The 21,816-nt window shown below is 45.7% G+C and overlaps 1 protein-coding gene and 1 pseudogene across 5 annotated transcripts in view; one reads left to right on the top strand and one right to left on the bottom strand.

Moving 5' to 3' along the window:
• The window catches only part of ATP9A (ATPase phospholipid transporting 9A), a 130,665-nt gene that overhangs the window by 28,094 nt on the left and 80,755 nt on the right, over positions 1-21,816 (top strand). For all 5 annotated transcript variants that reach the window (XR_013442089.1, XR_013442088.1, XR_013442090.1 and 2 more), the window contains exons 2-4: positions 3,579-3,723; positions 5,326-5,439; positions 10,842-10,950. Coding sequence is in view for 2 of the 5 variants with exons in the window: in XM_036064700.2 (XP_035920593.1) it covers positions 3,579-3,723; positions 5,326-5,439; positions 10,842-10,950 (368 nt within the window). In the remaining 3 variants the exon portion in view is untranslated. The remainder of the gene's footprint in view (positions 1-3,578; positions 3,724-5,325; positions 5,440-10,841; positions 10,951-21,816) is intronic.
• Positions 17,230-17,535, bottom strand: LOC118518155 (cytochrome c oxidase subunit NDUFA4 pseudogene; annotated as a pseudogene).

Below are 21,816 nucleotides of genomic sequence, written 5' to 3'. Positions count from 1 at the left end.
TAATACACAGCTTTACTAAGATACAGTTCACATACCCTGCAATTCGCCTATCTGAAGTGTATAAATAGCAGTTTTGTTTTTTTTTTAAGATTTTATTTATTTGAGAGAGGGAGAGAGCACAAGAGGGGCTAGAGTCAGAGGGAGAAGCAGACTCCCCGCTGAGCAGGGAGCCCAATGTGGGACTCGATCCCGGGACTCCGGGATCATGGCCTGAGCCGAAGGCAGTCACTTAACCAGCTGAGCCACCCAGGCGCCCTATAATTAGCAGTTTTAAAGTATATTCGTAGAGTTGTGTAACCATCACCACAGTCAGTATTCGAGCATGCCCATCACCCCAAAAAGGAACCTCACACCTCTTGATCTGTTTTTACTGTTAACCTACTGCAGTGTCTTTGTGTAACATCCAGACAGAACTTCTATTTTTATTTTTTTAAAGATTTTATTTATTTGAGAGAGAGAGAATGAGAGAGAAAGAGAGTGAGCATGAGTGGGGGGAGGGTCAGAGGGAGAAGCAGGCTCCCCGCTGAGCAGGGACTCCAGGATCATGACCTGAGCTGAAGGCAGTCGCCCAACCGACTGGGCCACCCAGGCGCCCCAGACAGAACTTTTAAAAAAATGTCAATCAGATCATGCTGCCTCCTGCTTGTAACCCTTCCATGATCCCCACGGTGCCTGGAGTAATATCCAGACTCCCTGCCCCAGAGACAAGGCCCAGTGTCATCTGGCCTCTCTTCTTCCTCCTCCTCCCTCCTTCCTTCCTCCCTTCTTTCCCCTGTGGTTGGTACACAACAGTCTTTCTAGGCAAGTGTGTAACCAGGCTGGTTCCCACCTCTGGATCTTGGCCCTTGGGGTTCCCTTCCAGTCTGCCCAGATTATACTTCTTTGCATGGTCGCATGGCTGTTGCTACCTGTCCCTCAGCGCAGCTGTCACACCAGCCTCCCTGACCACCTGGTCTTCCCAAGCCACACCCCTCCCCCACGCCCTCTCTTGCCCAGGCCTTATTTTATTTTGGGTGGTTGTTTATGGTCTGTCTCCCTCCACTAAAGTAGAAGTTCCAGAGGGGGGGGACCTGTCTGTTTTGTTCACTCCTGAATGCCCAAGTGCCAGGGGAGGGCCTAGCACACCGAGCGCACAAGACGTAGCAGGTGACAAAAAAGAGGCAGTGATTACTTGTCTTATGTTATTATTGTTGTTAGTGTTCAATAAATACTGTTGACCCGAAAGTCGGATTGATCATGCATCGGAAATGTGCAAGTTATATATCGCCAGTACATGCAGAAAGTGAGTAAATGCAGGGACCGTCAGATTGGCTAAATGAGATGGCCTTGGGGCCAATCATACTGGGCTCGAGTGACACAAAGTTTTTATTTTATCCTGTCCTGAACACTTACCCTGTTTTGCAGTGGGACTGTGAGGAAGGAGAAGGCAAGGATCCTGTTCCAACATTCGGTCCCCATAGGACCTGGACTAGTCTAACTTCCTACCAGCTGGATATTTAATAAATGCTTACTCTTATGAATTGAGCTGGGAAAGAACCACATTGAGTCCCTGGATAATATGAAACATTGTAACTAAAGAATACATAGCAGAAGGTCTCCCTACTCCCTCCTTCCCAAAGGGAACCGGTGCTGCATTTGAAGCATGTCTGCCCGTGGATCCTCTTGTGTTCATGCAAAGAGGAGCATCCTGGACACACCTTTTAGCCTCTTGCTTTTCGATTTAGCATATCTTGCAAAATGGGGCCATTTAGTGCATCCAGCTCTCGCTCTCCTTGAAGGACTACTGTGGCTGTTCGTGTTGATTTCACCAGCCCCCTCTGTTTCCAGTCTTTTGTAGCCACAGTGCATATGCTGCAGTGACTTTCCACCTACTTTGTGCTCGTGTACAGATCTGCAGGTTAAGTAATGAATGGCTTAACCTGATAGCTTGCGGTGCAGAGCCTGCTAAAACAACACAGACAAAACGCATATAAACAGTCGACCTGATGCTTGGTTTTCTGAAATCCATTCTTCAGCTTTCATTAGTATGGGAGCCATCATTACAGGATTATTACAGGATGGGGAAGAGGGGTCAGTCATGACCAGCGGGATGGCTTCCACAAATGAGAGAGGTGTCCGATGATCCCCCCCACCACATTCATTTAGCACTTAGCGCGTGTCCCCCGGTAGCCCGCATGGGTGCTTCCCATCCATGGGCAGTAATCATGTTGGACTCCTCGAGGCTTCTGTCCCTGGCCTTTGGACAACTTAGAACAGGGCCAACACAGATGAGTTACGAGAAGTGAAACCTGTCCTTGTCACATACACTCCCCCCCGAGCACCAGTTTACTGGAATGAAGATGCTATTTTTAAGAAAGAGCATTGTGTTTCATCCTGGAAATTTTGAGCATCTGGGCAGGCAGCTTGCTGATGCCTAGGGACCATGTTTGCTCAGCTCTGTACCCCAGCACCCCACCAGGACCTGCCTGGCCCATAGGAGGAGGGGGAGAAGGGTGGGCTGCGGTGTACCAGTATTTACATAAGTCATAATCTCCCTGTCTGCTTGGTTTCGCTTCACTTGGCAGCGTCACAAGGGGCTGGCCGGACGGGGGTTTCTCCCTCCCGGCCTGTGTACGTGGGGGCAGAGGCCAACAATTCGGCATGGGGTGTTTCCATCACAGTGCTTATGAGGGCTTGTGATTCTTGAAATGCCTTGTATATGGGCTCTCCAGAAGGATGAGCTGCCTTTTTGGGGTGTTTTCAGAGTGTCTTTGTTCTGCTGGAGCTGCCCACATTGCCCTGCCTGGTGCGGGCCACCCGGGAGCAGGTGCACTCATGAGCTGACCTCGCAGGACAGCCCGGACAGCTGTGGGGGGGGGCGGTCAGTTGGCCTGCAGCTGGTACTCTGGCCCCGCTCCAGGTGACACCAGGCCCTGAGCCATTGTCTTCCTGGCTGGCTCCTCTGGGGTGCTGCTGAAAGGAGATCTGGGTGTCGAGAGGATATTCTTTCCCTTCTCCTTTACCTGGTTATCTTGGTGGAACCAGCAACCTCGACAGCATGGGGTGCTGGAAAGATACTAGGTTTTCAAATGAGATGGAGGCGGTTCAAGGCCAGACTCCCCTGTTTCTCACATCCTGGCAAACTTGGGTGCTTTATTTTTTATTTTATTTTTATTTTTTAAAGCAAACATTTTCATTTGGGTAATTAGAATTGGAATTTGGGAGACACAGATTGAAGTGGAAATCTGAGTTAGGTCCTCCTTGGGTGCTTCATTTAACTGTTGCGAGCTTTCCTCTCAGCAAAATGTGAAAGTAATAGTGCTAATGTATTGCTGTATCTTTACTTTTCTAACTTAAATCTCATTTTAAAAATGAATCTTACATTTTGAAATAAGTAATTTGGGCTTGGGCACAAACCATCTTTTATCTAGATCCCAGCTTCTTAGAAGCCTGGGCTCCGTTTTCCCTTCTCATGACGGATGAAGCCCCATTCGTGGCTCTTGTCCCGACCCAGGGCAGATGCTTGAGAGAAAAACATTCGGAGAAGAGCGGGCAGGTGTGGACGTGGCCTTGACAGTGTGATTTTGTCTTTCCCACAGGTGCTGTGAGTGGGTGCGATGCTGCGGCGGAGGGGAGCCCAGGCCCCGCACTGTATGGTTGGGGCATCCTGAGAAGAGGGACCAGAGGTACCCTCGGAATGTCATCAACAACCAGAAGTACAACTTCTTCACCTTTCTTCCTGGGGTACGTACAGCCAGGGACCGCTTTTTAGGAGACCCAGGTCCCCGTGGCAGAATAGCCTGTGTGTTTTCTAGGCTGCCTTAGCCACTGGCTGTTCATCTCCCAAAAACCCCACACCAAAAAACCCCAAAACCCATCAGTCCCTAAATTCCTCCCCCTGTCGTCATGAAATGCATATTCACTCTAGGAAAGTCAGGATACACAAATATAGAGAAAAATTTTAAGAGGTGAGTTTCATTCCTACCATCCAGAGAGAATTTCTGTGGATATTTTTGCTAATGGATGTTTCTGTTTGGCTTGGTATTTTATGCTGTGGAGTCACAGTGTTTCCACATTAACTTAGACCAATCCCTGGATGTGTACTCTACAAACCTCCCCCCCTCCTTTAAATTGCATACCTATTTTTATCCACCAGAGCCTCCCACACACACCAGCTGACTTTAGAAGCAGGAACAGCAACCAGTTCCAGTGCTGGAAGGAAAAAAAAAATAATGACTCTTTGATTTATTGAGAGTACAGAAACACAAATGTGTAATGCTGCTGCTTAAGGTCAATTTGAATGTTGTTTTAGGGCGACTCCGACTACATTCATTGCTGCCTTCAACTCGCACCCCCCCCCCAATCTCAGTATCTTAAATCAGGAAAATGTTTATTTCTCATTGATGGAAATTCTGGTGTACACGGGGCCACTCTCTTCCATGTTGTAGCTACGCTCTCTGGAATACAAGGCCACCCGTATCGCCATGGCTGAGCAAGAGTGAGGGGGCTGAAAAACGGCTGTTAATTGCCTTCGCCCCGGAGAGACATGTCATTTCTGCTCAGCGCCCCAGACAAGTCCTGCAGCACCAGTCCTACGCCCAGGGCACGTGGGCTCAGCCGAGGCTCTGCTGGAACCCACCTCCACCCAGGATGGGGTTCTGCTGTATTTATTTTATGGTGTTGAGATCGTATCATGGAGATGATGATTTACCTTGTTTTCCTGATCAATCTTACAGTAGAGGCATTTTCCACTAAAACCTCCTTTTCACGTTTTGAGGGGCCTACCTGTACTTAAGATGGTTTTTAAGAAATAACTCAGATAAAGTTGAATGCCCCTGGCATGCCTTCCCCCCCCGCCCACCACCCCCAGGGGTACCCACTCTCTTGAAATTTATCATTTCCCTGTGTATCATTATTATTTTTTTTTTAAAGATTTTATTTATTTATTTGAGACAGAGAGAATGAGAGAGAGAGAGAGCACATGAGAGGGGGAGGGTTAGAGGGAGAAGCAGGCTCCCTGCCGAGCAGGGAGCCCGATGTGGGACTCGATCCAGGGACTCCAGGATCATGACCTGAGCCGAAGGCAGTCGCTTAACCAACTGAGCCACCCAGGCGCCCTCCCTGTGTATCATTATTTATATTTTTACTTTTACAAGTATCTTTATTACCCATGTGTATTTTCCTAGACAATATATAGAAGTGTTTAAAGTTCCCATGGAAGGTACCGTGGGAGTTGTGTTCTTGGGTAGGAATGCTTTCAGCGGAGGTTTCCCTCCTGCTAAACCTCCCCCGACCTCATCAGACAAGCCTTGACTGTCTTCCCTCTCTTCTCTCTCCTCATTCCAGGTGCTGTTTAACCAGTTCAAATACTTTTTCAACCTCTATTTCTTACTTCTTGCCTGCTCTCAGTTTGTTCCTGAGATGAGACTTGGTGCCCTCTACACCTACTGGGTCCCCCTGGTGAGTAAATCGGCCTGGTTTGTTCAGTGACCTCGGGGCTTTGGGAACAGACACTTCTTTGTCTCTGTCACCCGGGCATCTGGAACTGGGATACGGCCTTTGAAGGGAGAGACCCTCCATCCCCCCGATATTCTCATGTTGAAGCTCCCTTTCATACGCCACCAGGAGCAAACTCTGGTGAAGCCTGTGCTCTTGATTCATTGTGTCCGTCAGTTGTTCGGTCATTCATTTCTTCAGCTACTATGTATTGCATACTTATTGTGCATTTCACCCCCTTCTAGACTCTGGGGACACAGTGGCAAGCAAGAAAGACGAGCTTCTGTCTTTGTGGGTTGTACTACTTGAATTGTTTTCTGAGATCGCCTTTTCTGTTTATGTAGAGTCTGTCGGCATGAGAGTTTGAAAGGTACCAGGTTCTGTGCTTTGTGTACGAAGTCAGACAGAACTGGCCAGAATGCTCCTCCATTCCCTCCCTCACCTCCTTTTGGCAAGTGGTTATTGAGGACCTGCGGTGTGTCAGGCACTGTGCTGGGTGCTGGGGACACAGCATTGAATGAAACAGATAAAAACTCCTGCCCTTGTGGAGTTGGTGTTCGGAAGGGATAGACAGTAAACAGATGAATGAAATCATTTTGAATTGTGAAAAGTGCCACAGAGGTTATAGAATAAGGTCACAGGCTAGATGGGCAATCCCAGGCGCATTTAATATTTGTTGAATGGATGAAGGTGGGGAAGGGAGGGGTGGAGGGGCAGCCTTAGCCGGTGTGGCCATGGAAAGCCTCTTGAGGAGGGGATGGGCAGAAGAGTAGGAGGGCAGGAGTATTCCAACTACGGGAACAGCCGTGCAAAGGCCCTGCAGTAGGCATGTGCTTGGAGCATTTGAAGAACAGAAGGAAACCCAGTGTGACTGGGGTGGGGGGTGGAGAGGGTGAAACTGACATCTCTTCTCCATATAGAGGCTGCTTATTTCTCACTAAGTTAGGTGGGACTTGGGGGGACACTTGAATTCTCTGTTCACAAATATTGTTGAAGTTTTAATTGGGAGAAGACTGTTAAAGTAGAAAAGATTTAAGCCTTCCTTAAAGAAGTAAGAACAGGATTTTTTTACTTGTCATATTAGCAGGCAAGTCAGGCCAGCAGCTCCAGCCCTGAGAAAAGAGAAAGGAGAGGGGATTCGTTTTTCCCACACGAACAGCAAGGGTGCTTTGGGGATGTGCAAGCTGTTCTGTCCTGCTGTCATTTGTAGGTGAGGTAGGACTCTGGGGGCGGGAGCAAACTTTTGTTTGCATCCTTCCCTCGCATAACAAACATTCCAGTCTGCGTTCTTACACCCGGAATGGAATGCTGCGGACTCAGAGGCTGGGCTGCCACAATCGAGCCTTGGGAGAGCTGGGGAGCTCCTGTCCCATCCAAGATGGAAGGCGCTGCTCCATTTCCGCAGGTCCAGACATGGACCTGGAGTTGCCAGTCCCCAGAGTTAGAAACTTTAGAGTTTTATATGAAATACCCCAATTTTATTTGAGTTTTTTCATTCCACTGTTTACTACATACCTATATAGAGTCAAACCCTAAGTTGCTTATTTTTAAAAAGTTAGTCTCTGGGGCACCTGGGTGGCTCAGATGGTTAAGCGTCTGCCTTCAGCTCAGGTCATGATCCCAGGGTCCTGGGATCGAGCCCCACATCGGGCTCCTGGCTCAGCGGGGAGCCTGCTTCTTCCTCTCCCTCTGCCTCTCTCCCTGCTCATGCTCTCTCTCTCTCTCTATCTCTGTGTCTCAAATGAATAAATAAAAATCTTTAAAAAATAAAAATAAAAAAAATAAAAAGTTAGTCTCTAATGTATATAAAAATATAATTTATCACATTGCCTTCCGTTGGTTCCCTTTTTGAAGTGTAGTTATTTGAAAGGTAATACATTCACATGATGCATGAAACATAAAAACGTTCCCAGTGAAAATCTCCCTCCTGTCCAGTCCAGCTGGGCTGGAGCAAGTGGTAGGGACTGGGATGGCCTAGAAGACCCCCCACCCCCCTTCTAAATTAGAGGGCCCGGCCCCAGCTCCTGCCTCTGTCACCTTGCTGAAGTGATGCCTAGAGGTTCCCGAGAAGCCTGACCTTCAGTGTGTGCGGTACTGTGACCCCAGCCACCTCTACCATCTCCCTGTCTGCCCGCTGACTCACCTGTTCCCCCCCACCCCAAACTGTGAACTGTGGCCGCAGGTAGAAACCAGGCAGGTGAATAGCAGCCTCTGGGGGCCCTGAGCTTCCTGCCTCTGCGTCCATGTCTCGTTTATAAGCAGCTTTTCCTATGAAGGCTTAGGACTGCAAGGGGATGTGAGTGTTGGTTTGTCTCTTCCCGGGGGCTGCAGAGGAGGAGGTTTGGGGTCAAAGACAAAGTAGATGGCATCTATTTCTAGGTGTGACTATAGCTGATTTCCCCTAGATTTTTTTTTTTAATATTTCAGAAAGTTTTTTTTTTTTTAAGATTTTATTTATTAGAGAGAGAGAGAGTGCACACAAGTGGGGGGGATGGGTCAAGGGAGAAGCAGACTCCCCACTGAGCAGGGAGCCCGATACGGGGCTCCAGGATCATGACCTGAGCTGAGGGCAGACGCCTAACTGACTGAACTACCCAGGTGTCGTCCTCCCCTAGATTTTTCTGTGCAGAGTCTGTTTCCAGTTCTGGAGTAGAAGACATATTTGCAATGTCTCTGACTACCCCGAAAGGCCTCTCCTTCCAAACCCAGCTGTAAATAAGCGCCGTGGTTCTGAATGAGGGCTGAGAGCCACACGGCTGAGGTGTGGTTCCTGGCTACACTTTGAGAAATTAGATAATTTGAATCTCAGTTTTCTCATCTGTAAAACAGGGATGATCATGTCTCCTTCCCTGGCTTGTTGGAAGAATTAAATGAAGTACTACAAATAAGATGCCTCTTGAGAGGACATACTCTCATTTGAATTTTAAAATTCTGGCACTAGTAACATTGTTCATTGGATGAAGATTTTGCTTTTTTTTTTTTTAAGATTTTACTTATTTATTTGACAGAGAGAGACAGCGAGAGAGGGAACACAAACAGGGGGAGCGGGAGAGGGAGAAGCAGCTTCCCGCGGAGCAGGAATCATGACTTGAGCTTTAACGACTGAGCCACCCAGGCGCCCCAAGGTTTAGCTTTTGATAACTTTTTTTTTTTTTTTGGTACTAATGTATTAGAGGGAGAAATTCCTCAATAGATAGCTGAAATAATCCATAAAGTTGTATGAAGACCAAATAATCTAGATTTTTTTGTTGCTATTGAGATCTACTCTGTGTACCTTAAGATACAGAGATACTACATTCACAAAGTGGTGAGCGTTGACTTCTGTCAGCACCCATGGAAACAGCGCCTCAGTCGAATACAGAACATTTTCATCACCCTAGTTCCCTAATGCCCCTTTCCAGTCACCCCATCCCGAACCAGAGGCAACTGCTTTTCTGATTTCTAGCTCATAGATTTGTTTTGCTTTGTTGTACTCTATTTTGACGTACAACTTTACAAAAGGAGGCTTAGCACCTTCAGAATGGCTTGTCTGGGCGCTAATCAGAGGCTGTCACTGCCTCTGATTCTTTTACAAGCTCAGACAACCCCAGGCCTCCCTATTAAAGCCTCTCTCTAAATATCTGTGGCTATGAAGGACCTCTGAAGTTGCATAGTTGGAATTTATTTCTGGACTACATTTGCATCTCTTTGTGAAAGCATTTTCTAGCCCCAGGGATGGCATGTCCTCTGGGATTAATGGGAACTGTGTGTTTGGGCGTGGGGTGGGGGGAGCAGATAGGATAATTTAGGAGGCCGTATTTATCTGCAGCAGGGAGGTTAGCGGCTCCTGTCTTTGTAGGAGCGCACACTTTCCACTCTCATCAATGGGATTTAGCTGGGCCCACGCAGAGGGAAATAGAAACTGGGACATTTGAAAAAACAAACAGCAAACACCTGGATTCTGGCCCAAAACAAGGAAACTGGCAGCTTGGGGGGCGGGGCGGGGGGGTTGTGCACCCTGGGTCTGCGCTCTTCCCAGAACAGGTTTCCTCTCCCCTCCTGGTCTGGTTATGCTTTTATTCTGAAATGTACCAGTTTTGCTCTGGCTGCGGCCAGTACTTTACAATCTGATTGGAAACAGGAGTAATCCTTTGATTGTAAAGATGAATGAGCCCTTGGAGGAGTTTCACAAAGCCGCACATCTCTGGCTAGATTTACATAAGAGATTTAAAGTCCTTTGAATTGAAGTTAATATATTTCACGGAGTAAACAGTATGAAAATGAAATGCTCAAAGAATCACCGCTGCTACCCTTCAGGGTGATGGTGCTTTCTGTGTTTTTTTTTTTTTTTAAATGACTTTAAAAGGAGATGACAAGGCTATCTTGTAAGAAAAATGAATGAATGTTCTTGCCTTTATTGACACGAGAGGAGAAATCTAGATGGAAATAGATTCTTGTTACGGCTGACTCACACACCAGTTCCCACCAAATTTTATGAGTTGGGGTAGGCCTTTCCTGGGGTTGGCCCAGGAAAGGTCGGGCAGTTTCCAATGTTTTTTTTTTTATTTGTTGCTACTTACACAATTAATACTTCAATGTGTTCTCTTTATAAGGATTTAAAACAGTACAGAGAAGACTGAAGTCCCCTTTGGCCCCTTCCTCCCTCTTAGTCCTTTCCTTGCAAAGGAATCTAGCCAATAGTTAAGGAAATTGGGAACTCTTCACGGAAGATGGTGGCTGTCCCTTGTCGTTTGTATGCATGGTGTTACATTGTATGTTGTGAAAAGTGAATTTCCCTCCTTGGCAGGTCAGTGCATGGGATGGATCTCATTCTTTTTAACCTTCTCCTGGGCCTCCATCTTACTGGCTAGTAGGTCTTCCAAGTTTGTCTGGAGGCACAACGTGGCTGTTAGGAGCAAGGACTCTGGAGCCAGATTTCCTGCCTGTCACTTAGAGCTTCATATCCTTGGGCAAGATGACTCAACCTTTCTGTGCTTCTGAGGCTCCGTCTTAGCACTCGTGAGCGTAGGGTTGCTGTGGGGGTGTAGTGTAGTTGGAAGGGTGCCCAGCACATGACGAGTGAGGTGCGAATAGCAGACACCATCCCTCTGTCACTGCCTGTGGACAGACCACCTTTTCCTCTTAGAAACCCTGCAGTGGTGGTGGATAGGGCTGCCCGTGTATCTGTGTGTCAGTGAGTGTTTCCCCAGGGCATGTGTGTAGGAAGGAGTCGGGAGAAGTGGGCTTGCTGGGGCGCGTGCATTTGGGGTAATTAGCAGGCCCTGCCCTGCTGCCCTTCGGTGTGGCCTCTGGCCTTTTCTGTCCCCAGCACCAGAAGAGGAAGGTCACTTTCCGCAGGGCTCATCCTCTCTCCGCTCTCTCCGCAGGGCTTCGTGCTGGCCGTCACTGTCATCCGAGAGGCTGTGGAGGAGATCCGATGCTATGTGCGGGACAGGGAAGTCAACTGCCAGGTCTACAGCCGGCTCACGGCGAGAGGTCAGCCTCCTGGCTCCGGCCTGGGGCCACAGGGTTGCAACTCCATCATGGGCCGCTGACAGTCAGGGAGCAGAGTTCAAGGCCCAGGGCCGGCGGGTGTGCAGACACTGCGTGGTGGCACAGGGAGGCCAGCGTGTGCCTGGGGCTGCCACGGTCTCTCCCAGAGCCGGGCCTGTTGGCCAACTTGTGCGTCATCAGCCTGGAATTAAACTTTGTTCACTGGGCATCCTCTTCTGGCTAACCCTGTCCCTTTGCCTGTCCCTGGGCTGACTGAGGGAAGGAGGGAGCCCCTCTTGTTCAGGCGTTCAGGCGGTGGAGTCTGCAAAGTCTGTCCTACAAGCTCTGAAAGATACTCTTTCAACATTACAAAACACATGCTACAACTTCGCAACAGTAGTTTTTAAATAGGCACCAGATTTATATAAACACTGCATCTGTGAAGATTTCCTTGAAAGGCATCTTATAAATCCTGAAAATTAAGGTGGGGAGTGTATATAGTCAGACCCAAAGAGAAGTGACTAGATAGCCTCTTTTTTTTTTTAAGATTTTATTTCTTTATTTGACAGAGAGAGACACAGCGAGAGAGGGAACACAAGCAGGGGGAGTGGGAGAGGGAGAAGCAGGCTTCCCGCCGAGCAGGGAGCCCGATGCGGGGCTCGATCCGAGGACCCTGGGATCATGACCTGAGCTGAGGGCAGACCCTTAACCACTGAGCCACCCAGGCGCCCCAAGATGAATGCATTTTTAAATTGGTGGAATTAAAACAAAAACAAAAACGACCCAAACACCCCATTAAAAACCCACAAAGCAACCCAGCCAATGTTGACTTCTATTTCAACTAAAAATTCTACAGGAGATTACCTGTAAGGATGTGTTCAGAAATGAGTGCATGTTACCTAAAGTTCCAGAAGATGACTGATCCCATTCAGGGATTAGTAATGTTTTAGGAGAGGCAGAGATGGAGAAAAGCTGTGCCTTACCTTCAGGATGTTAAGAATTCTGAAAAAGATGAGGTAGATGTCTCGGGGAAGGCGTATCTGAGTCAAGTGTGAACTGCTTTCCAAAGCTTTAGTCTTCCCAAGAAGTCGTCCACACGTGGTTTCAGGGTTTTGCATACAACTTCCCTTCGCGGAACAATGTCAGAGGAATATGTTTTAGGCTCAAAAAAAATTTTTTTTTTAAATAAAATCCCCCGAGGGCATGAATGTATTTCGTTTTAGTGCATTTAAATAGATTTTCATAGTTGGTGGTCTTAACATTTTGCAAGTCTCTGGGAGAAGTGGGGGATGTAGAGTTGGTATAAAAATGCTTTATTATTGTTAAACTACTGTATTTAGGACACTTTGCTACGTAAAGAAAGAAAACCCAGCATAGTCTTTGTAAAGGCAGGTGGCTTGGGCTTTCCACGTGGATAATCAGAAGACCCCTCTGCAGGGTGTTTTTTTGTGGTTCGTGTATATTAAATCCTCCCTTAATAACATATTCTGACTATAACATTTAAAATGCTAGGCAACCAACAAAAGCCCCATTGGAGAGGGTGCGGTGGATCTATTTAGAGGGATTCCATTCATTCATCTATCCAGGCTCCAAACCTTCTTTGGTTCTTTTCATATTGCAATTGCTTTTCCCGTGAATGATTTTTCTGCCCTCCCCTGCAGACCCCCTTCTCAGCTCCTGCTTTATCTTCACTCAGTTCTTGGAAAGATCCTAAGGAGAATTGGCAGATGGCTCTAGCATTAAAAACTTGTCTTCCTTTGTTGGTCTCCTTTTGTGGCCCGTGGTTTCCATTGTCATGCCAATGCGACAGTAGGGGAAACCCGAGCAGAGTTCTGAATATTAACCCAGCCCCTGCTCGGCCATTTGTTTTGAAAGCCCCCAAAAAAGCACTGAAGAAACTGTCAGCTCAGAAAGTGGTCGAGGTGAGTTTAGTTATCTGATACACTTGGGGGTGGGTGGGGGGCGGGGAGAAGGGCCGGAGTAGGAAGCCCCAACTGGAAGATTTCAGAGAGAGGGAGAGAAAGAAGCCTTTTTTGACCTTACTGTTTAATTACTTACTAATTTTCTTGAGTGAGGCTTTTCAGCAGGGTCTTCATTTAATAAGTTTAAATGCAAAGTGAAACAAATATGTATGTGTGTATCCACGCAGGACCGGTTCCTTTTGTATCACATGATGTCTTAAAATACATTTTTCAACACTATTTTTAGAGTTCAAAAACCTTTAGAAACCAGAATATCGAGTCCTTGATCACTAGATTACAGGCCATGATATTTACCTGCATTCTGCATCATTTCCTGATTAATAACAGCAGTACTTGTGCTGATAAAATTTAAAAAATTGGGGGGGTAGTAATTTCTAAAAACTAGGAAAAAAATTACAAAAATCATGTGGTGAACCGGCGATACGCTCTTCCATCAAAGGTTAACATTTTGCCATGTTTGCTTTTTAATATTCTCTCTCTCATTAGAGAATTAAGTTGCAGACATTATTCCCTTTACTCCTAAATACTTTGGTGCTTAATTCCGAATAGGGCATTTCTCTCACATAACACAGTACGATTATCAAAATCAGGGAATTCAACATTGGTACATTACTATTAATCTAATCTATAGTCCTTACTCAAAATTTGCCATCTGTTCCTGAAATGTCCTGTGTTTTTTTTTCCCCCTATCCCCCACCCTCCAGTGTCTACAGTATCCTGTTTTTAACAGCATTTTTTCCTGGTACAGAAACCAGTACAGGTTTTCCCAGTGGCATTTAATTGTCCTTGTTCCTCAGTCTCCTCTAGCCTGGCATAGCTCCTTGGTTTTCTTTGATACGACGTTGACATTTTGAAAAGGACCGGCCAGTTTCAGGGAAGTTGCTTTGTAGCCTGTCCCTCAACTTGTGTTTGTCTGATGTGTCAAAATTAGATTCATGACCTGCATTTTTAGCAAGAGTTAATATAGTTTTAGGAATGCTAATGGCATAGATTTCTTGTTGGGATTTGCCAGAGTTTTAGAGGCATTATGGTAATCAAATTGAAAAAATTGCAAACTTGGAGAAAAAAGTGGATTTTATTTTTATTTTTTAAAAGATTTTATTTATTCATTTGAGACAGAGAGATAGAGAGAGAGAGCAAGCATGAGCAGAGGAGAGGCAGAGGGCGAGGGAGAAGCAGGCTCCCCGCTGAGCCAGGAGCCAGACATGGGGCTCGATCCCAGGACCCTGGGATCATGACCTGAGCCTAAGGCAGATGCTTAACCATCTGAGCCACCCAGGCGCCCCAAAAGTGGATTTTAAACAATTAAAAATCCTGAAAGTAAGGCACTTATCACTGTGAGGAAAAATGGATGATAGTTTTTTTGTTTTTTGGTTTTTTTTTTTGGTTAATTGCTACTTCCATTTAGATCATCTTATTTCATTCAAATAATTTATTACCTAAAATAACACACCAGTTAGATTATTTTTTAATGTCATTGTCATACCTCACGTCAGAATGACCTTTTCTTCATTTTCTTGAGAATTTTTTTGAGTACCACACGTCCCAAGTCGTCAATAGGCTTCCATATTACAGAGATGAACACAAGGGGCTGGGGATTCTGGGAATTCATAATTTGGTGAAGTATCCAGACATTTAAATAGATAATTAAAAAATGCAACTAATAATTATACATCAGGGGTGGGAGTGGGGTGGCTCTCATAAAGACTGTCCCTTTCTTGATCACTGCATTCCTGGTTCTGAGCCTGTGCTCTGCGTGAACTCAAGAGTCCTGCTTCCCCCTGCACCCAGCTCCGTGGGCAGGTCCTTAACCCGTCAGTAAATTGGGGCTGGTAATAGTGCCTGCCTTATGAGAGTTGCTGTAAATATAACTCTTGGATGAGAAGAACATAATACTGGCCTGGGATTTGGTGTGTACTCAAGAAAGCCAGTGGTGATGATACTGTAGCAGGGGTCCGTTAAATGTTGGTGGGTGTGAATCAATCAATTGAGGTATGAGCCAGGGGTCATGGGAGGTTATGGGAGCCAGTCAGAGAGGAGCTGATACGTCTTCTCAGAAGAAGTGACCCTCATCTTAAGTCTTATAGGGTGGAAGAGAGCAGGACTGGTTGTGTGTTTGTGGTGCACAGTGCAAGATGAACGTGTGGGGCCCTTGTTCAGAAATTAAGAATTTCAAGATGACAGTAGGTGAGCATGAAACCAAGTCCAGGACCCTTCTGAGCACGGAGCCCCGTGCTCGTACCTAGAGCACACAGGCATGAAGTGGCCCTGGGGAAGAGTCTCCCAAAGGCCCCAGGTGTGATGGCTGGGAGTGTGGGGTACATACCCCAGGTTCTGGCTCCATCTTGTTCTTCCCACCTAGGCCATGTTTCCTGAGTCTCCCTCCTGGGAAAACAGAGGAGAAGACCATGCAGGCCAATGAGGGCCTGACACTGTGGGGAAGTCCGTTCTGTGGTCTAGGAATCTGTGTACAAGGCATGCTAGGGAGTAGGTGGTGTTGGAAGTGTTTGAAAAATTCTGTCAAAATTGGAAAGCCATTAAAAAAAAAAAAAAAAAGATTACCTACCATAACCCAGCCAGGTGCTGGACAAGGTCTGGTGTGTAATTTCTTAAACAGCTCAATTTCAGGACCCATGAGATCATGACCTGAGCCTAAATCACGAGTCGGGTGCTTAACCGACTGAGCCACTCAGGTGCCCCGAGCATCCTATTCTGAGGTGGAACTTACTGTTAGAGTTGTCGAACACCCTCTAGGGATGATGTTTTCAGATAAAGAAGCATCCCCCCTCCCTCTTGAAATCCACATTTGTAACGTGATCAGACTGGGGGGAGGCTCTTAGGCCCTTATGAGTTTTCTAGAGCTGTCTTCTCTAACAGTGTTCAGAGGCCCTGGAGATACCAAAGCCAAAGAAGAGAGGGTCTTGAAGTGGTAGCGGACCCAGCGAAATGTCATTTTGTTCCTGCAGAGATTGGGGTTGGGTGGGGAAGGAATAATTAGTAAATGGATTGTTTCTCTTTCTTTGTGTCTTGCCCAAACCAAAAGTTTAATTCTGGGGGTGGAGGGGTTTGCCTAGATTATCGCAGGTGGTGAGGGCAGTTGGATTTGCATTTTCCCAAGAGGAATTCTGTGGGTCTTCCTACCAGGAATGTTTTCCAGACTAACCTGTGATCAAGGGCTAAATGAGGCACGCAGATAATTAGCTTTGAAAGAAAGTGCAAACAGAGGCACAATTAACACAATTGCTGATGCTTCTTTCCCGCTGGGGACATCTGGGCACCCCATGAGCTGTAAGTCATAAGCCGAAGGTCTATGTGAAATGGAGAGAATCCCTCCTATGTTCAGTTTTTGAGTACTGTGTGGTGTTAAAAACCAGCTGATATGTTTAATCTTCCCCATTTCTTTCCAGATAGTTCTGCATCCTTCCAGGTGCTCTGTTCAACCTTTCCCAGGTACAGAATAATCTCAGGATCTCTCACCTCCACTTAAGAGTGATATCTTTTTTTTTCCACTGAAATTCAAAACCCATTTTGGACCATGATTTAGGATGTGGTTCCTGTGACTGAATTTTGAGGTCAAAGGATATACATGTTTTTCTTTTTGGCAGTTTAATTCCATTGGAGTTTATCAGGAGAAGGTAGGATAATGTAGGGAAGATGTGTTCATTAATGGGGCATTGTTTAGCTCATGGGTAATTAACTACATGGAAATAACCTATTCTTTTTTTTTAATAATTTTTTAAAAGATTTTATTTATTTATTTATTAATGTATTATTTGTTTCAGGGGTACAGGTCTGTGATTCATCAGTCTTACACAATTCACAGCACTCACCATAGCACATACCCTCCCCAGTGTCTATCACCCAGCCACCCCATCCCTCCCACCTGCCTCCACTCCAGCAACCCTCAGTTTGTTTCCTGAGATTAAGAGTCACTTACGGTTGTCTCCCTCTCTGGTTTCGTCTTGTTTTGTTTTTCCCTCGCTTCCCCTATAGGTCCTCTGCCTTGTTTCTCAAATTCCACATAGCAGTGAGATCATATGATAATTTTCTTTCTCTGATTGACTTATTTTGCTTAGCATAGTACCCTCTAGTTCCATCCAGAAATTCCCTGTTCTTAAACACAAGTACCATTTTTGTTTTCAAAGTATAAACTCTGTTCAGACACGGTATGTTTTATACTTTAAAAATTTTTTTATTTCATTTTTTTATAAGTTTCAGATATTTATTAATCAGTATAAACTCCAGCACAATACATGATTTTGGCATTTAGAGGGGAAATATTTCCTGGATAAGTGGAAAATAGTGCAGATGGCTTCTGGAAGACTTTCATTCAAAGCACCTTTATAGTGCAACATTTCATTTAGAAGTCTGGACCGTCTTCAGTTTGCTATAATCCACATTCACTGAGTAGAACTTGTATTGATCACTGGGACCCATTTTGTTCTGGGGTTCTGGGTTATTCTTCCCATCCCAACTGACATCTGGATTGAACAGTGCCAGGTGCAAGACATACAGCGTTGCTCCAAAACCTCCCGCTCCAATAAATTCGAAGAGCGGGGATCAAGCTCTTAGGCGTCTTGGCCTGATCCAGGATCTCGTGTGACATGGTTGTGGCCGAGGCCTCCAGTCCAGAAGAAGAAAAGATCAGATCTGCAAGGCACCCAGCACTAAGTTGTCCCTACACTGACGGGACATCCCTGTTTTATACTTTTTTTTAGAGAAGAGAATTACAGTGATGAGTTTGTTTGTTTTTTTTAAGATTTTATTTATTTGACAGAGAGAATGCGAGAGAGGGAACACAAGCGGGGGAATGGGAGAGGGAGAAGCAGGCTTCCTGCGGAGCAGGGAGCCTGATGCAGGGCTCGATCCCAGGACCCTGGGATCATGACCTGAGCCGAAGGCAGACACTTAACAACTGAGCCACCCAGGTGCCCCAGTGATGGTGTTTCTGATATTAACTACAGCAGAAGTACTGCAAAAGTCCTTTACTAAGGATCTCAGAGGCAGTTCAGGAAGCAAAGAATTCCCCTGCCCAAGCTTCCCTCATTAAGATTCAGAGCATTCGCTTTTATAAGTCTTGTTTAAAACAGATCTTGCCAGACACTTTCTCATACATTTCTCCAACAGATGCAAAGTTATTTCAGACCCATACGTTTCTTTGTTTTTCCAAAGTACTGAGTTTCACTTTATTACAAATTATTGGTGAACTGATCTATTGTTTAATTAAAAAAGAACCCCAAACAAAACAAAAAAAACCCCTGAAAACAATCTCACGTGCACATTGCACTGTTACCTTTCCCAAAAGGTATCTTTTGGGGTGTGGGTCTGTTTCTTCATTATTGGGCACCAGAAGCAGGGAGGACCATTTATATATTTATTTTAAAAGCCTCTGTTGGGTATAAACTTGTTACACTTAAACCTCAGCCTTTCTTTTTTAAGTTCCCACTATTTTAAACAAAAGCCCCAGGATGCGGCCATGGAATTTATACTACTACTTCTCAGCCCTTTGCCTGTTTTCAAATAAGTCTTAGGCTCTGGGGAATGCAGACAACTCTATTGGAATATGAAAATTTCAACTTGAAACCTATGAACTCTGCTGGGTCTGCAGAGGCGTTTTAATGTCCACCCCAGGAAATGTACACACGCTGTAGAATTTACAACTCATCACTGTCACAGAGTGTGAGCTCAAGAGTAATACATTAACCAGGGTTGGTGCGTAGAGATTGCTGCTCAAGATCTACAAAAGCAATCAATGTCCTGCATGCACAATGAAAAATAGAAGTAGGGCTGGAGGTGTTTGGGGTCAAAACAGAGGCCCACACATACGAGTGCCCCGGAATTTATTTAAAAAAAATTTCTTTCTTGCGGGCTGTTCTGTAGTTTGACTGAATTGTCATTTGCTTGTTTCGACTCAAGGGAAACATCTGGTTTCTCCCTGCAATGGAGACAAACTGCTCTTATTCTGAAGCTGTCATCCATGAAAAGCATGGTTTGGGCTCAATAGCTTTGCTTATGAAAGGCTTGGGGTCCATCTCTACAGAAATAAACAGCTCTTGTAATTGGAATTTTGTTCCCTGTTATAAACTCTGGCTCAGGGGTGACTCGGGTAGAGTGTCGAAAGCTGAAAGGGATAAATTTATTTTATAGAAGGCATTTAATGATTTAGGATGTGGCCAGCAGACAGTTTTCCACTTAACCTTTGTAAAAATCTCTTAGCCAACTTCTGTAAAGTTTCTGCGAAGGTATCTAAAAAATCCCAGAGGCTGGGTGTTAGGGGAACCAGAAGAGCAGGGCGGGCTGGGGAGGGGAGGTGCTGTGGCCTTTTCTTCTCAGAAGGCGGCCAGCTTTTCCTGGGCCCTGTGTACTGAAGATGTTACTGGGTGTTTTTACCTTTGTTCAGGGGCAGCTACGTAATCTGGGGGACCCCGTGCAAAATGAGAAGGTGGGGCCCCTTGTTGAAAAGTTAAGAATTTTAAGATGACCACAGGTCATTCACCCAAGGGTGTGTGTGGGGGGTGAACACAGGATGCATACCCACAGAGCTGGCTCTCCTTCAGCCACAGGAACCTCAAAGAAGGTGAGAGGAGAAAAGGAAGAAGTGGTGCTTGGGAAGTGTGTGTGCTGACTTCTCAGTGGGGTGTTGGGAGAGTATTTTCTTCCACTTGAAGACTGGGCAGTAGGGAGCCGTCCTCCTCTGAATACTCACTGGAGACGTGTTATTTTTGTTAGGTGGACGGGGAGCTCTGCCAGACGGTGTCTGTACCTTGTTCTATTTTTTTTTTTTTTTTTTTTTTTGCAAGAACATTTGTAGAAAACTCAGAATAGTGGTTAATGTAAGGTTAGAAATCATGTGTTTGGAGCCCTTTCCACAATTTGAAGTGTTTTTCCTCCTACGAGTTTGTCCCAGCCCCTGGATTGCCTGGCTCGTCAGTCTCACTGCATCCCCCCTTTCCTCCCGCTTCCCTCTGCCACCCTGGCCACGGCAGCCGGGGCCACCGCTTGGGCCTTTGTTCAGATGTCCACAGCCGGCCGTGGTACCTGGCTGGTGGGAAGCCCAGTCAACGTCGGAATAGACACCCTGGGATCTGCTTTCCCTTCTCTTTTCTTCCTGCTGCTTTTTCTGCTTTTTATTCTTCTGGTTTTATGTCCTCATTCAGAACACACAGACCCACACCAACCAGGTGTCCTGCATGCAGCCCTGCACAGCGCGTTGTTGATCGCCAACAAATGGCAGCTTGGAAAGGGAAATCCAAATTTAGGGTCAAGACTGCGGGGGTTAGCCCGATAGAGCAGGACACTCTGAGGATACCTTGTCTGAGGGATGGGCCTGCTGGCCTTAGTCAGAATCTGCTCTGCAAGCACAGCGGATTAAAAGGGGTTTTTGAGGTAGAGCAGATGGACAGGGAGAGGCAGAGTTCACATTAACTGATCGTAAATCAGGACTCCGCTGTAGAAGGGAAAGATCTGGGTCTGGTCACTTAGAAGTTTGAGCTAATTTAATTTATTCTTCTTCTTTCTTATTAGAAGAACACCTCATGCTTATAAAAAAAAAAAAATCACCGTGAAGAATTTAGGAAGTATGTGTGCCAGAGAGGGATAAATTCCCTATGTCCCCAGAAGGAATCACCCGTCAACCCCTCCAGCATAATCCTCCTGATTTTGTCTGCCCTGCCAACACCCCCACGTATACATAAACAGTTACTATTCAGTAAGACTTAAAATACGTGTTTCTCTTTGAGTTAAATACAAGAGAAGACTTGTAGCTTAGCTAGGTCTTGAAGGTTGGAACACAAGCTCAGTGATCTTTTGGGTCAGGCCACCAGCTTCAGTTTTAGTAATAAAACCAAAGAAAATGTGTAAATTTATGTTTGGGAAAGCCAGGGCAAGCTCAGGTGAAGGAAAAGTTCATTGGCACAGAGGGCCATGTTGAATTTATGGTCTTCCATCCTTCGAGCAATGCCTTGATAACCTCCCTGGGAAGAATAGCACGTCTGTGTGTATTTTTCCTGTTGCCCCCTAGTGGGACCAGAAGAAATGTTCAGGCAGGAAAAGAATTCTGCACATTGGACACTCTCTTCCCCCGTTTCTTTTCTTCTTTTAATTTTTTTTTAAAAGATTTTATTTTATTTATTTGAGAGAGAGCGTGAGAGTGATAGAGCCTGGGGTGGGGGCGGTTGGAGCAGAGGGAGAGGGAGAAGCAGACTCCCTGCTGAGCAGAGAGCCCAACACTGGCTTGATCCCAGGACCCCGGGATCATGACCCGAGCTGAAGGCAGAGCCACCCAGGCGTCCCTCTCTTCCCCCATTTCTAATGCTCTGACTCTGGATTGGTGGATGTCCTCCATTCCCTCTGCACATGTTTTGACATAACAAACACTTGAGGCTCTGGGTTCCTCTCTAGCGGGCTAGGGCTCAGGCCCGTGAATTGAATTTAGTCCTGTGTTTGGTGAAAATGAAGCACATGAAACAGTCATGTCATAGTGTGAGATGCCCAAACTGGGAGAGTCTAGAAGCCCTCAGAGCAACCGAGGGTTGGTCCAGTTCATCACCACTTGCTGTGTATTCTGTCTAGAAGTCATTATTAGCGTTTGGGTGCTTCCCTCCTAGTGTCAGTTCTCCTGACTGTTACCATGACAAAATTTAATTAAGTACAAGAATTAATTAAAGTGAAACCCTAGGGAACCTATTTGAAAAAGTTGTTTCAGTAGAGATAATTGGAATGCTATGGAAAATCTCAATGGTAAATTATTAAGTTATTAAACTATTAAATTTATTAATGTTATTAAAATTATTTTTAATTATTAAAATTATTACATTAGATTATCAAAAAGACACGTGATCTTTTTGATAAGACAAGTATATGATACTGTGAGAAACTGTAAAAGCCT

Source organism: Halichoerus grypus, chromosome 10 (genome assembly GCF_964656455.1).
Source record: "Halichoerus grypus chromosome 10, mHalGry1.hap1.1, whole genome shotgun sequence".
Lineage (NCBI taxonomy): Eukaryota > Metazoa > Chordata > Mammalia > Carnivora > Phocidae > Halichoerus > Halichoerus grypus.
Note: the sequence above shows the minus strand (reverse complement) of the source record. Positions and strands in the feature narration are given on the sequence as shown.